Below are 16,547 nucleotides of genomic sequence, written 5' to 3' on the forward strand. Positions count from 1 at the left end.
TCCTGACTCCCTCTGATTAACCGATATTCCTGGAAGATACCATTCCCCCACACCATCCATCTTTCCTGTCTCCCCGTCCACAGTGACTCATTCCTGGAAGATACTATCACATCATGTAACCACACCATCTAACTTTCCTGTTGACACTCTCACTTTCCCATTACCCTGATTCATTCTTGGAAGATACCATTCTCCCCACCCACCATGCACCCACCTGTCTACCGTCAATCACTGCAGTTCATTCCTGGATGGTACCTGGTTCATTCCTAGAAGATACCATCCCCCCACCCATCCACCCTTCCCATCTCACCCTACCTACTTGGTGCATTCGAGGAAAATATCATTCCCTTACTATATTTACTCTTCCTATCCCCATCAACTGCTGTTGATATCCCCATCAACTGCTGTTGATATCCCCATCAACTGCTGTATTCCTGCAAGATAATATTCCCATCTTTCCTGTTTCCCCCATCCACAGTAGCTCATATCTGGAAGATACCATATTTCCACATCATCCACCCTTTTTGTCTCCTCCCTACAACTATGGTTGACTCCTAGAACATACCATTCCCCTATACCATGCACCCTTCCTGTATCCCTCCCCCCCAATCCACTATGGCTCATTCCTGGAAATTCCCATCCAACCACACACATCCTATCTCCCCCACTCACTGTGGTTCATTCCTGGAAGATACTATCCTCCCACACCATGCACTTTTTCCTGTCTACTGCCATCTACTGTGACTCATTCCTGGAAGATGGCATCTCACACCATCCATCATTCCTGTCTTCCCCCATCACCTGTCTCATTCCTGGAAGATACCATGCTCCCACATCATCCACCCTTCCTCTCCCCCCACCCCAGTCACTGTCGCTTATTCCTGGATGACACCATCCACTTACAGCATTCACTTTTCCTGTCTTTCCCATTCACAATGGCTCATACCTGGAAGATACCATGTTCTCACACCATCCACCTTTTTGTGCCCCCCATCAACTATGGCTGACTCCTGGAACATACCATCCTCCTACACCATCCATCTTTTCTGTTTCCCACATCCACAGTCGGACATTCCTGGTAGATACCATCTTCCCACACCATCCATCCTTCCTGTAACCCACCATCCACTATGGTTTAATCCTGGCATATACCATCTCCTCACACCATCTACCCCCTTACTGTCTTCCCCTATCCACTGTCGTTCATTCCTGGAAGATACCATCCTCCCACACCATATATTTTCCCATAGAACCACAATCTACTGTGGCTCATTCTTGGAAGATGGAGTCTCTCACACCACGCCTCATTCCTATCTCCCCCAATACTTGTCTCAGTTCTAGAAGATACCTTGCCCCCACCTCATCCACCCTTCCTGTTTCCCCCTACAGTCACTGTAGCTCATTCCTGAAAGATACCCCCCCCAAACCATCTAGCTTTCCTGTCGGCCCCTGCCCCCACCCCTCCCAACTCACTCTCCTTCATTGCTAGAAGATACCATGGAAACTTCTAGTCTCTCCCCAAAACTGACTCATTACTGGAAGACAACATCTTCCCACACCATCTACCCTTGCTGTCTGCTCCCATTAATTGCATCTCATTCCAGGAACATAAATCCCCCTATCTCATCCATCCTTACCATCTCCCCCTACACTCTGTGGCTCATTCCTGGAATATACCATTCCTCCACACCATGCACCCTTCCTCCCCAACCCCCATCCTCTATGTCTCACTCCTAGAACAACCATCCTCCCACACCATCCATCTTTTCTGTCTCCCACATCCACAGTGGCTCATTCTTGATAGATACCATACACTCATCCTGTCCCCACCATCAACTATGGGTTAATCCTGGAATGTAATGTAACAGGGTAGAGCTAAATCGGACTCTACGTTGGACCTGTTTCGTTGACTTTAACCTTTGCTTTTCGTTGCTTTTGTTATTCTAATCATACATAATGGCCTGCCTCAGGGAACCCTGCCCCTTTGCTGTTCAGCTCACAGGGAGGCCATCTGACCCCGCCCACCTGTGAATGGCTGCAAGAAAGAAGAAACTAACACATCCTCTCACAGAGGCTGGTCATTCCAGGAGATGTTTTGCAAGACTGATGGCCCTTTTACTTTACTTCCTCACCGCCTCTCCCTCTCTGATTCTATAAAAGAAACTGGCATCCAGGCTCCGAGAAGATGGTTTTTCAGAGACACTAGTCTGCCATCTTCTCGGTCTGCCGGCTTTTGAATAAAGTCATATTCCTTGCCTCAACATCTCGTCTCCGATTCATTGGCCTGTCGTGTGGCAAGCAAAGAGAGCTTGGACTTGGTATCAATAACATCCCCCACAGGATCCATCCTTCCTGTCTCTCCCCTTGCACTATGGCTCTTTCCTGGAAGATATCATTCCACCAAAACATCCATCTTTCATGTCTCCCTCCATGCACTGTGGCTTATTCCTGGAAGACACCATCCTCTCACACCACCCACTCCTCCTTTCTCTCCCATCAACTGGCTCATTCCTGGAGGATACCATACCACCACACTGTCCATCCTTTCCCTTTCCCCCATGCACTGTGGTTCATTCCTGGTGACACCATCCCACCAAATAAACCATCCTTACTGTTTCCCTTATGCACTATGGCTTATTTCTGGAAGATACCATCCTGTCACATCATCCACCTTTCTCCATCTATGCCCATCCACTGTGGCTCATTCCAGAAAGATATCATCATTCACATCATCCATCCTTACTTTCTCCACCATCCACTGTTGCTCATTCCTTGATGATACCATCCCCTCACACCATACTCTTCCTGTCTCACCCATCAGCTGACTTTATTCGTGGAAGATATCATCTCCCCACAGCATCCACTCTTCCTGTCTCCTCCATCAACTGACTTATTCTTGGAAGATACCATCTACACATACCATCCCTCTTTCCTCTCTCCCCCCATCCTCTGTGACTCATTCCTGAAAGATACCATCATCTCACATAATATATCTCTTATATCCTCCACCAACTGGTACATTCCCCAAAGATACTATCCCCACACCACACACCCTCCCCCATCTACTGTGGCTTATCCTGGAAGACACCATCCCACCACACCATCTATCCTTCCTGTCTCTACCCATGCACTATGGCTCATTCCTGGCACATACCATCTTCCCACACCATCCATCTTTCCTGTTTCCCCTGTCAACAGTGGCTCACTCTCAGAAGAAACCATTCTGCCACATCATCCACTGTTCCTGACACCTGCATACAATATGGTTTATTCCTGAATGTACCAACCCCACACACTATCCACCCTTCCTGTCCCCCTCCATGGTTAATGGCTCACTCCTGGAAGATATCATCCTACTGCACTATACATCCTTTCTGTCTTCCCTCGTGCACTATAGCTCATTCCTGGAAGATACAATCCGACCCGTCTACCCTCCTATCTCCCCATCCACTGTTGCTCATTCCTGAAGATTCCATCACCTCACACCATCCACTCTTCCTTTCTTTCCCATCAACTGGCTCATTCTTGGAAGATACCACCTGCACACACCATCCATCTTTCCTGTCTCCTTCCATCCACTGTGGCTCATTCCTGAAAGATACCATCCCCTCACAACATCCATTTTCTTGTTTCCCTCAACTACTAGATCATTCCTGGCATATACCACCTCTGCACACCATCCACTCTTCCTAACTCCCCCATCCACTGTTACTCATCCTGCAAGATAACACTTCCCCACACTAAACACCCTTCCTGTCTTCCCCCATCCACTATGGCACCTTCCATGAAGATTCTTAATTCCCATAGCATCCACCCTTCCTGTCTCCCCCCATCTATTATGGCTCATTCATGGAAGATACCATCCTCTCACACCATCTATCTTTCCTGTTTTCCACATCCATTAGGGCGCATTCCTGGAAGATTCCTTGCCCCGACACCATCCATCCTTCCCTGTCCCTTCCCATCCTCTGTGGCTCATTCTTAGTTGATGTACTAACTCCTTGGTTTCTGTTTAAAGATTGTTTCAACACGGAATCTCTCCTTTGCCATCAGACAGGTCAGGTTCCCAGTTTCAGTCTCTCCTAGAATTATGTAATATGTGTATAATGACAGTCTCTCCTGCTAAAAGTATATCAACTCCGTGAGGTTAGGGGCCATGCCTAACAAGTTCACCACCATTCCTCAGTGCTTCATACTATGCTTTCACATAGCAGCCCCAAAATGCTGGCTGAATGATCTGTAAGTAACTCAGCTAATAACACAGATTCTCAGTGAAAACATATCGTTTATATTTTTCATTAATATAGACTAGCTTCCCTCCAGTTCTTCTATATTTATATTAAATTACTTTAATATCTTTCCAAATTGCTTCTGTAGTTGATCTCTATATTATCTGAAAACACAATTACTTCTTTTATTGCAAAGCACACAACCGTTTCATTAAAAAAAAAAGTTCAGCTTCCTTCACCTACTTTTCTTCTTATGTTTTAGATTCATTTTATGTTCAATCCTGCTCTGAGTGTCTAAAGGGTCCCCAAAGTTGCTACTGATGGAAAGGTCATTAAGTTTCCTCTTAACTTTTTTCCTGTAACTTATGAAGAAAAACACTGCAGTTCAAGATAGGATAGGAACGATCTGAAGGGAAGATTAAAAAGAAATGTTTTAAATAGTCAAGGTTACTTTGTCCAGCAGATTTTTTCGATGAGATCTTTCATGGTCATCTTATCCCATTCCTCTGCATGTGGTGCCTCCCACGGTGCATCAGCTGGAATCTGCAGAGAAAGAAGGGCCCACATTTAGGTCTGATGGTTACTGCCCACTGCCCTGCCAAGAGGCCCTCAGGAAAGCCTCTGAAAACTGGTTTCTCTGTCTATGTTGGACTGTGTGATTGGCATAGAATTCTATGTATAGATAGTGGTGGGTTTGGGATGGATAGCTCTTTGGATTCTATGCCTTAATGCTGTTGCCAAAATAATAATAATAATACATATATATATGTATAAATTAATATGTAATTATGATGGTCAACATCATAATTATTATTGAAAGCTAACACCCATTTTAAAACTTTGGGGAAACGAATCCTTCTCTCCTTTGCTATCTCAAGTGGCATAACATATGGATAAGATCACTATAAGTAGGACTCCCGGCAAAAATATGTCACATAAATTCTCAGTGGCATAGGTTGAAAACACAGGCACACACATTAGTATCAGAGACATGTGGGTTTGAATCCTGTCCCTTGTTGTGTGGTCTTGGGGAAATTATGTAACCCCTTGGCACTGATTTTCTTCATTTGTAAAGCAGAAATACTACCAGCTTGGCAGAGTTGTTGGGTACACTGGAAACGATATGCATCACCGTCCAGAGCAATGTTCCCTGCACTGTGGAAGGATGGATACTAAACATTTGCTGTTGATATTTCAGTAACAGGTCATGTGCAAGCTGCACACACACTTTACCTCCTTTCCCATGTTATCCATTGTCCGCCACAGATTGTTGTAATCCAGATAGGCAATGGGATTCCACACTGGAGGGAAGGCACCCCGAAATGGATAAGTTCTCCCCTGTAACATTTAAAAGCAAAGGATAATACCTTAAATTAGGATGACATTCAAAAAATCCCAAACCAACCAGCCTACGAGCCATTTTCAAGGAAACAGGATCCTCTACTGTGTCAAAAACGTCACCTTTGATGGACAGTAAATATATTTGACCTATACAGGCCCCAAATTTCAATTAGATGAGCAAGATTTCCCTGGTGTTATATCATCCATTTTTAACTTACAGGAAATAATAGCCTTGAACTTGTTTCTACTTACATAGAATAAACAAACAAACAAACAAACAAATAAATAAAGGTAGCTCATCCCGGTATCTCACATTGATGCCACAATATTCTCAGCTCCTGAGTTCCTATCTAATCTCTTTGAAAGGATGTTCCCACTCAGATGAGAGCAGGATGACGACATGGAGGACTGTCTTTGGACCACATACAGGACTGGAATAACAAAGTGAAATATCTCAAACTATGTCTTAAGGTTCACACAGGCTAAATAAAGACTGTCTAGACTATGGACCATGCCCAAAGTCAAGAATCAAAATATTAGAAATGTGGAATAATGGGCATTTGCCATTTGGGGTTGTCCAGCATCTGTTCCCCTTTCCTAGTAAGCACTTTGGTTTCTTCTTGGGAAACTGAATCTTCTCCTCTGTGAATAGATGTGTAGAAAGGACAGTCCTGGGTACCATCTCCCATTCCAGAAGGCGATGGATTAGATTCTTTCTCTCGCCTCGGCCAGGCTGTGGGTCTGTGATATGAGTTTGGCCAATCACACACTCTCAGAGGACTCTGACCCTTCAGTGGGTCACCCAAGCACAGAAGAAAGTTGACTCTGGGTTCTCCTTCCCCATGGCAGCACGCTGAGCAGATGCTTCCTGCTCTAAAGACCATGGTTGTGGTTCCTGCCCCTAAATTGCTAGAGTTTCCCTGGTCTCTGCCCATTCTCAAGTGTGGCCCTTTAGCCTCCCATTGATTTTGTGGGCCCTCTGATATCCTTTCAGTAAATCCTCTCTCGTGAGCCTGAGTTGGTTTCTATTGCTTGGTACCAAAACCTCCAACACAAAGACAGCTAATTATTAGCTGCCATTTACTTCATTTCAGTTGTGTGACACGCACTGTGCTACTGTGAGGGGAGGGTGAATCCTTAGGAAAAGAGAGCATGTCTAGATAGTTTCTAAGACTTTATTTCCTTTTTTTTTTTTGGTCGCACTGCACAGCTTGCAGGATCTTAGCTCTCCGACCAGGGAATGAACCTGTGCCCTCTGCAGTGGAAGCACAGAGTCCTAACCACTGGACTGCTAGGGAATTCCCTTTATTTCCTAATTTAATTCCTTTTTCTTTAAAACATCTTGTAAACCTTCATAAGGTGAAAACATTGTCTATTAATACAATTTTGCACAAGATTTTGATTTTATCAAATAGAAACATATTCAATATTTGTAGAAAGGCTATTGTGTGCACTGAACAATATTAAGAGCTGGATTTTAAGAAAAGGGCTAAAGCAAAACTCCTGACCGTCAAGGCAGGGACACGAGACATAAGAGCATTTGCATTCATGTGCGCACATTCATACACACACACTCCAACTGAGTAAGGATATATGGCAGATATTAAGTGACAAAGAAGTAATTTTCCCTTCCACAGTAGCAAATTCAAATAACCTTGGCAGATTATGTGACCTGATTTCTTATCTGAAAATGCTATGCTGCAGTGCTCCAATATAACTTTTTAAGACTCCAAATCCTTTATCATCATCACTACCACCATCACCGCCATTATTACTAACATTTATTGAGATCTTTTTCTATGCCTGGTACTGGCCTAAGCTCTTCATGTGCGTTATCTCATGTAATGCTCACCCCAACCCTCTGGAGGCAAGAGCTATTAATATTCCCATTTTATAAATGAGGAAACTAAAGCCCAGGGATATTAGCTAGAAAACAGTAGGACAGAAATTTCCTGCTCCCAAAACCCTTGTTTATAAACCTTGAGATTTCTAGCTTCCTATATGGTTGATGGAATGTTGAGATAGTTTTGTCCTAGAGACATCTTAAACTTCCTGATTAAAAGAAAGAGAACTTTGAAATATGAAACTTATCAGTCTTCCACACATCTTTTATGTTTCTAAGGAATAAACAAGGAAACTAAGAAGCTCTGGGGTAACAGGGTCAACTTTGGAAAATGCAGAAGCATGTTCTGAGAAAAACAGGCAGACACAAAAATAACTATGGAGAGGAGAGAGACTGGGTTAAGTAATAGATCACGGGCAGCCTTCAGAACAGTTGGTTCTTGTTATAATTCTTCCCTTAATTGAAATGGGGAAAAATCTATATGTTCCTTATGTTCAAGTAATAGTCTCATACCAAACTGATCTTTGCTTTGAAAAAACTTGTTTAAAAAAACCCTTCAATATGCTTAATCATCTGGGGACATTAAGTACTATAAATAAAATTCAACAAAACGTGTCCCACATTCCCAATGAACTTCTTCACGGGATGATACCAACCAGAATATGATTTCACACAAGGTCCTAAAGACCCCATGATCTGAGCTTTGATAAACAAAGAGAGGTGGCAGGAGAGGTGAAGAGTTCAGGGAAAGAGAAGAGTCTAGCCTGGCAATCTTTTTTAGAAATGGGAGCCATGGAATATTTTAAAAGAAGATCATAAAGGCCCACCATGACGTTAATTTTTATCCTGTTGACAGAGGCACCGAGGTGATAAAAGGATTTCACGAGTGTTTCACTCTTAGCAGTTTTTGGTTTTTCTACTCTTTTTTGGGGGCTACGTTGGGTCTGTTGCTGCGTGGGCTTTCTCTAGTTGCGGCGAGCGGGGGCTACTCTTCGTTGAGGTGCGTGGGCTTCTCACTTTGGTGGCTTCTCTTGTTGAGGAGCACGGGCTCTAGGCGAACCAGCTCAGTAGTTGTGGCTTGCAGGCTCTAGAGCACAGGCTCAGTAGTTGTGGCGCACGGGCTTAGCTGCTCCGCGGCATGTGGGATCTTCCCGGAACAGGGCTCAAACCCGTGTCCCCTGCATTGGCAGGCAGATTCTTAACCACTGCACTACCAGGGAAACCCTGGCTTCTCTACTTTTATTCTACAGAAAAATCTAAATTTGCTAAAGAAATGCATGTATGTGGGAACAGGCACGTACCTCTTCCTTTCTCACAAGCCCCTGGAAGGCTTATTTCCTCCATGCCCTGCGTCTAAACTAAACAACTCAAGACTACTTTTTGCATGTGTAAATCTCTAAAGTAGGGCAATGGGAGGGCCTGGAGACGGCTCTTGGTTGGGTGAGAACTGCTTCCGAACAGACCTTCTCAGTATCTTAAATGTGATTCTATAGTTTTGTCACAAAAGTGTCAGCTGTTTTGCAATCCTAAACCACTTCTCAGCAAGAAATGCCTTTAAGACCTAAGAGTGTGAGGCAGGATCTCCTGGAATACTTCTACATGGCTACTGCTCTTTAAAAATAAAAATTAAAAAAAATATTGGGTAAAAGTCAAGTTCCATTTTGTGCCTATACTATGAAACCTTCCTACCCTTACTAAGTGGCCTTTAATCTCTAAAATGTCTTTGACACAGCAGAAGTTGATGTCGAGTAGAATACAGTGTCCCTGGAATTGTGCCCCAAATACTTAAGTTCCTTTGAGAAACCACACCTTCAATCTACCAGTGTTCATAATAAAGGGAGACTATTGCCAGGAGAGGACAGTTTTTTTTTTTTAATTTAATTTTTTTTATTTCTTGGATGCCCGCCCAATGAGGGCAGGGGGAGGGCGTTCTTAACACACTGATGCTACTGAGCAAGCTATTTTATGTTATTAACATTTTATTATGAAATATGCCATATATGATAAAAATAGATAGCTTAAAGAGGAATAATAGAAATGAACAACCATGTGCACACCATCCAATTTGAGAAGCGTGATATCACCAGAAATTTAGAAGTACACCATGTACTTCTCCCCATCACGTCCAGCTCCCTCTGCACAAGAGGGAGCCACTGTAGTGAATTTTGTGTTTACCATTCCTTTCCTTTTCTTCCATCTGCCCTGTATACATACGTGGATGATACAATGTTTTGTTTTGCCTATTTTTGAGCTTTATATAAACGGACTAAGACACACACTAATGTCCATTGTGGAGCAGTGAAAATGAATAAACTGTGAACAACACCAATCAACATGGATGTATTGATATCTTTAAAATATGTTGGTGCGGGAATTCCCTGGCAGTCCAGTGGTTAGGACTCAGCGCTGTCACTACCGGGGCCCCAAGTTCAATCCCTGGTTGGGGACTAAGATCCCACAAGCTGTGCAGCGTGGCAAAAAAAAAAAAAAAATGTTGGTGAAAGAAGCAAGTCAAAGGATACATGTAGTATGAGTCCATTTATATAAAGCTCAAAAATAAAGAGAGGACAGTTTGTGGCTCCCACATCATTCTTCATTGTTGGTCCTATAAGATAAGCCAGCAAGTAGCATTCACCGATTGGCATGTTGTAGAATTTCAGCTCTCTGTACTTTTATAGTTTAGTTAAACAAAAGGAAATGAATGTTGGGACTTCCCTGGTGGAGCAGTGGTTAATAATCTACCTGCCAATGCAGGGGACACAGGTTCGAGCTCTGGTCCGGGAAGACCCCACATGCCGCAGAGCAACAAAGCCCATGCGCCACAACTACTGAGCCTGCACTCTACAGCCCGCGAGCTACAACTACTGAAGCCCACGCGCCTAGAACCCATGCTCCGCAACAAGAGAAGCCACCGCAATGAGAAGACTGAGCACCGCAACGAAAAGTAGCCCCCGCTCGCCGCAACTAGAAAAAGCCCGCGTCCAGCAACAAAGACCCAACGCAGCCAAAAATAAATAAATAAATTTATAAAAAAAAAAAAAGGAAATGAGTGGTATTAAAGAATATCATAGGCCACGGAGGAAAGCTGCCAAATATTTTTCTTTTATCATCTTGAAAATAAACAGATATGTTCTGCATTGATTTAGGAACATGTCTGCCCAACCCATACGAATCCCTTGGCACCCTTCTAGTCCCACTGTTTTGTGACAGGCCTGTAAGAGAAATCTTTTGGTGGCTTATTTTCTATAGTTCATAACAATGCTTTAAATAAAGAAATCATCCAAAAAGAGACCCATTAAATAATATCGTGTTGTATTAGTAGTTAAAAAAATCATCTTCTTCCTCTTTCTCTAGGCAGGTAGACAAACTCTTTTCAAACATTATACATAGTGCTACTTTACCCAGAAAAAGCCATCATAATCGACATGGAAACATCTATCCTATCTTTTTTTCTTTTTTTTTTGGCCATGTCACGAGGCTTGTGGGATCTTAGTTCCCCAGGGACCAGGGATTGAACCTGGACCCTCCACAGTGAGAGTGCCGGAGTCCTAACCACTGGACTACCAGGGAATTCCCATATCCTATCTTAATGTATTGGTTCTCCCAAGTGGCCATCTGGTTCCTCTGTTCTTCTTTGCAAGACCCTTTCTTCTCTCATCTACTGACTCCCCTGGGGTCTGATCCTCAGCCTTCCTTGGCCCATCCATTTCCCTGGGGAACTCATCCATCGTTTGGATTTATTATTATTATATTTGCACAGTCTCATGGTTTGCATTTTTCATGCCTCTGCTCCCTCTACCTCTCACACAACTTCAAGGGCTAGCAGCACATTCCTAAGTTCATGACCTGATTTTCATCTTATGCTCAGTCCCCTCTCTTAGGACTTGTACAGCTAAAACAATGGGCACTTGAGTTGTGCAATCTCATCCCTGGAAAAAGAGAACCATTACACTCAGGTATAAATAATGCCATAACATCAAGAATAAAAGGTTTCAAATGCATTGTTATGCCATCTTTCCCAAGGGACTCTAGGTATATATGGACATTACAAACCAAGCATTTAATATAGAAATAATATGAGTTCTTCTGGATGCTCTTGGGTAAGTAAAGATAACTGAGAGGGCATTGAAAAAAAATATTTTTCCTCTTTCACAAATGCCATTAACTCAGGAGAACTAGGCAGTTAGAAAAAAGATGAAAATATTACACTGTGAGGATGAGCGGCTGTTTTTCTTTCACAGCTTTATTAAGATATCATTCACATACTCTATAATCCATCCATTTGAAGTGTACAATGCAATGCTTTTTAGTATATTCACAGAGTTGTGAAACCATCACCACAGCTAATTTTAGAACATTTTCATCACCCCAAGAAGGAACCCTTACTCGTTAAAAGTCACTCTCCATTCTCTCCTACCCCATTTTGAAGAACTGCCAAACTATTTTGCAAAGCAGCTGTCACCCTTTTACATTCCCACCAGCAATGTATGAAGGTTCCAATATCTCCATATCCTTGTCGATTCCCGTCATCCTGGTGGATGCAAAGTGGTATATCATTGTGGTTTGGACTTGCATTTCCCTGATCACTAATGATAGCCAAAAGTCAAATCTGGCTTGGTGAGTGGAAGGTCATACTGTTGAGCCCATACATTGTCTCCGTCCTTGATGCCATGGCCACTTTGTATGTGGGCCCACTGAGCAAGTGATAGTGGAAACAGATGGTGTGATGGCTTTGTACTGTGTCAACTTGTTCAGGCTGAACTGGATTTCCCAGAGTTTTCTTTCCTATATATTTCTGGTTAGGGTCACAAGAGAGATTCTTATGGGAAATTTAGAGAGTAAAAGTGAAGCAGCCACTCATTTTGTAGTTCACACACATTATTGCTGATTTTCATGGCATGAGATAGCGTCTGGGCCTGCAACTACTCCACCCTTCTGGGATCCTCCTTCAGCTTCTACAACTTCTAGGCCTGGTATATGTATTTAGCACTATGATGAAGGGTCCTGGCTTCTGCAAGACATCCACAGTGTCAAGATCAGAGGCAACAAAGACTGACCTGGACTCCAGCTCACGCTTGTGGGTTGCAGCTTGTTCTTGCTTTCCTCCATCATACATCTATCTTCCCTTCCTGACTGCCTGCCCTTCAAGCTCCAGCATCAGATGCAAAGACAAGAGCCTTACAAAGACTCCCACAATTAGGTAAGGCCAAATCCCTATAATAAATCCTTTAATAGTTTTGCTTATCTCACTGGACTTTGATTATCCTAAGGATGGATCATCTCGCACCTGATTATTAAAGCTTACTCTGCAGCAGATGCCCAACGGTCAGCATTCAACATGGGACACAAGGGCAATCCCAGCCAGTGAGGGACAAGGATAAATTATCTCAGCTTCTCTGTTCTTCATGGGGCAATTCTTTGGCACATTCCACACAGTTCCTCAGGGAGAACTAGGGGGAATTGAGCCTCAGTTGCCCACAGCTGTAACAACTCATTAACCCTTTATTGGCATTTATTCCCTTCCCTCCTATAACACTGTCTTCAGGCTCCATATCTGGAGGTTGGTAAAGTGCTATATTGAGATCCCTTGGATATTCTGAGTGATATACACTCCTATAGAGAGTCTGGGGGGAAATATGTCTTATACCGAAGTCTACATAAGTTGGTATTGGTGTTTGATGTGTATAGTACTTGAGTGGAATAGCTGAGACATTAGAGCGTAGGTGGACAGACCATTTTGAGAACTTTTTCTTTGGGGACCTAGAGTTTTTAGGGAAAGGTACTCTTCACTGTTACCAGATTTGATCTAGAAAGATCAGTATCACTCTCTAGTGAGAATGAAGGGGCTTTGGTCCCGGTAGAGTAGTGGTTCTCAACCAGGAGTGATTTTGCGCCCCAGGTTATATTTGGCAATGTCTGGAGAAAGTTTGCGTTGTCACAACTGGGTGAGGGATGCTGCTAGATATCCTACAATGCACAGGACAGTCCCATTACAACAAAGAATTATCCAGTTCCAAAAGTCAATAGTGCCCTGGTTGAGAAACCCTGCTGTAGAGTAACATATAAATGTGAGTGAGTATCACTAACTTTTCTGGAATCCTACCCTTTCCATTTGCAAGATTCCTGGATTTGTAGCAGAAGTTGCCTCAAAATAACTCAGGGTGCAGGGTATGGGGATCCTGCCGTCAGGCCTACTAAATTAGGGGTGTGTGGCCAGGCTATCTATGTTTTTAACAAATCCCAGGTAATCCTAATGTTCACTAAAGCTTGGGTCTTATCACATTATAGTGTTTGTATAAAATTCCTCTTATTCATTTAGCTATGCATGTTGTCAAATTATTTGAATGAAGAAAAGTAAAAATAAAAATACCTACACCATTTCTTTTTAGTCCTTATCTCTATTAAACTTCAAAAAAGACTAAAGGAAATGGGGACTTCCCTGACGGTCCAGTGGTTAAGACACTGCACTCCCAATGCAGGGGGCCCGGGTTCAGTCCCTGGTCAGGGAACTACAGTCTGCATGCTGCAACTAACAGAGCCCACATGCCGCAACTAAAGGAGCCCACATGCCGCAACTAAGACACAGCGCAGCCAAATAAATAAATAAAATTTTTTTTAAAACTTAAAAAAAAAGACTAAAGGAAATGATGATTTCTGTTATGGTTGTCCATTTTCTTCATTAATATTTATTTCCTCTTAAATCTTTTTCTTAAAAAATCTTTTAGTTACTTTACTCTTCTTCCTTACATTTTTGATTTTACTATGTCTGGATTCCATGTCTGATTTCTCTTGCTTTTCACTGCTCCAAGGTAAAATCTTGTGATCATAGTAAGTGAGATGCATCACAGGGCAGTACATTTGGACAGCTTTTGATAAATTTAGCAAGTTCACTATGTCTTTGAAGATATTCAGAGGTCCACATTATGTATGTATTAAGTTTTTAATATATATGTAGATGTACAGTAGGCATATCTTTGTTTTATTATGCTTCACTTTATTGCACTTCACAGATGCTGTGTATTTTTTTTTTTTACAAATTGAAGGTTTATGGCAATCCTGTGTTGTCAGATGATGGTTAGCACTTTTTAGCAAAAAAAATTTTTAAATTAAAGTACGTACTTTTTTTTATACATAATGCTCTTGCACACTTAATAGACTACAGTATAGTGTAAACATAACTCTCATATGCACTGGGAAACAAATTTGTGTGGCTCACTTTATTGTGATATTCACTTTATTGCAGTGGTCTAGAACCGAACCCGCAATATCTCCGAGGTATGCCTGTGTGTGTGTGTGTGTGTGTGTGTGTGTGTGTGTGTGTGTGTAATTTGTTTAAACCCAGCTGGTACCTGGCAGAGGCAGAGTTCATGTCTCCATGCTTTTGGTTCAGGCTCCCCCGGCCCCTACCTCTGTGCCTCAGTCTCCATGTTAGAAAGATTGGACCTGCAATGCCACTGAGCTGGATCCTCCATCGAGAGCCTATTAGGATGTGCTTCTAGGCCTGGAGGTTGTAGGCATGAGTGAATATTGATATGAGAGAGACATGGTCCCAAAGATCTCACCTAGCTGCCTAGGTCGGAAACCACTTCAGCTTCCTGATGCACTAGAGCACTTTGTTCATTGCCCATGGCACTTTGCCATTTTCTACAATGTATTAAACGAAATTAAGTACATGTCTTACCTTCTGGACTAGTCTCAACACACCTGAGAAGGACTATGCCTCATTTCCTACATTGCCTTGTAAATACCAAGGTTCTAAGAAACGCTTATTAAATGAAGGAATAAAAAGAAGGGTGGAATTCTTGCTTTTTTATAGCCCATCTCATATCACATCTAGTTCCCCCAGGCCCCAGAAAGGGTCTGCTCTCTTTCTACACAAATGACCCCCTCTTTTCCCGCCTCAGACAAGACCTTCGAATGAATGCCAATTTTGCACTGATTTTTCCATATCAATTCACAGGCATACCTTTTCTAAAATAGTCATAATCAATATTACCATCAAATTTACTAGAATGCACTATGTGTAAGGTGTGAAGGGAAGAGAAAGATGGGAGACTCACTTTCTTAGGGAACCTAAATCCCTAAAACCATTTTCTATGTTTGCATTTCTCACTCTGATCTTTCTGGGTGCTATATGAAGATGAGTTCCATGGTCATAAATCTGGGGAATCCTGGTTTATAGTTCAACAGCTTTTGTTTTTTAAATTGCTGGTCCTCATAAGACTCCTAATTTGCTAATGGACATCTTGGCTCTCAAAGATAGGATTAGAATATGGAGCACTTCCAAAATTTATCTGACCAACAAACCTCTTTCGCAAAGCACTTTTGGGATTAATATTGCTTGGAAAATATTCCCTTAGGCATGCTTTCTTCATATTCTGGCTAGCACTGGTAGGGGCCTGAGAGAACACAGGAAAACATAGGCTAGAAAGAAGACCTACAATAACCAGAATATTTTCCAAATGCTACAAATGGGAATAAATTCTCACACATACCTCTCCTGCACAAAAGGGTACATCATCCCACAATACTGAGTCAAATAGGAGAAATCAAATGAAGTTGTTAGGGGAACCATTGACCGAAACCGCCTGCCCTGGCCAGGCACCATAGTAACCACTTGCATGAGTTATCTTACAGCAGGAGGTCCTGGTAAGGAACGCAGAACCAACAAGCTACCACCAACTGGAAGAATTCGGGAAAGGTCAAAAGGGGAGAGGAGACACCAGTCCGTCTGTCCTATCGTCCTCCCAGAATCCTTCTCGCTGGAATCCATCTTGGCTGAGCCATGCACGCGCCACCAGGAAGGACCCTGAGTCAGAATGAGTGGCCAGAGACAACCGGAAACTAACCCCATCACCATAAAACCCCAGACTGCGAGCCATGTGGCAGAGCAGTTCTTCTGGGTTCCATTACCCTGCTGCTCTCCACCCAGGCACCCCTTCCCAATAAAGTCTCTTGCTTTGCCAGCATGTGTGTCTCCTTGGACAATTCATTTCCGAATGTTAGACAAGAGCTCACTCTCGGGTCCTGGAAGGAGTCCCCCTTCCTGCAACAAAATCACTTGTACATCTAGCTAAAACTGCAAGTGCTTTGTGCTGAGTCTCAGGTCTGGGCTCTGCCCCCTTGGAACAGGG

At 42.9% G+C, this 16,547-nt stretch overlaps 1 protein-coding gene across 1 annotated transcript in view; it reads right to left on the reverse strand.

Annotated features, from left to right (window-relative positions):
* LOC132513658 (amine oxidase [flavin-containing] A) overlaps nt 1–16,547 on the reverse strand; it is a 76,846-nt gene that overhangs the window by 23,055 nt on the left and 37,244 nt on the right. The window contains exons 4-5 of the mRNA XM_060138168.1: nt 5,463–5,567; nt 4,681–4,772 (exon numbers count right to left, since the gene is read on the reverse strand). Coding sequence (XP_059994151.1) covers nt 4,681–4,772; nt 5,463–5,567 — 197 coding nt within the window. The remainder of the gene's footprint in view (nt 1–4,680; nt 4,773–5,462; nt 5,568–16,547) is intronic.

This window comes from Lagenorhynchus albirostris, chromosome X (genome assembly GCF_949774975.1).
Source record: "Lagenorhynchus albirostris chromosome X, mLagAlb1.1, whole genome shotgun sequence".
In the NCBI taxonomy this organism is placed as follows: Eukaryota; Metazoa; Chordata; class Mammalia; order Artiodactyla; family Delphinidae; genus Lagenorhynchus; species Lagenorhynchus albirostris.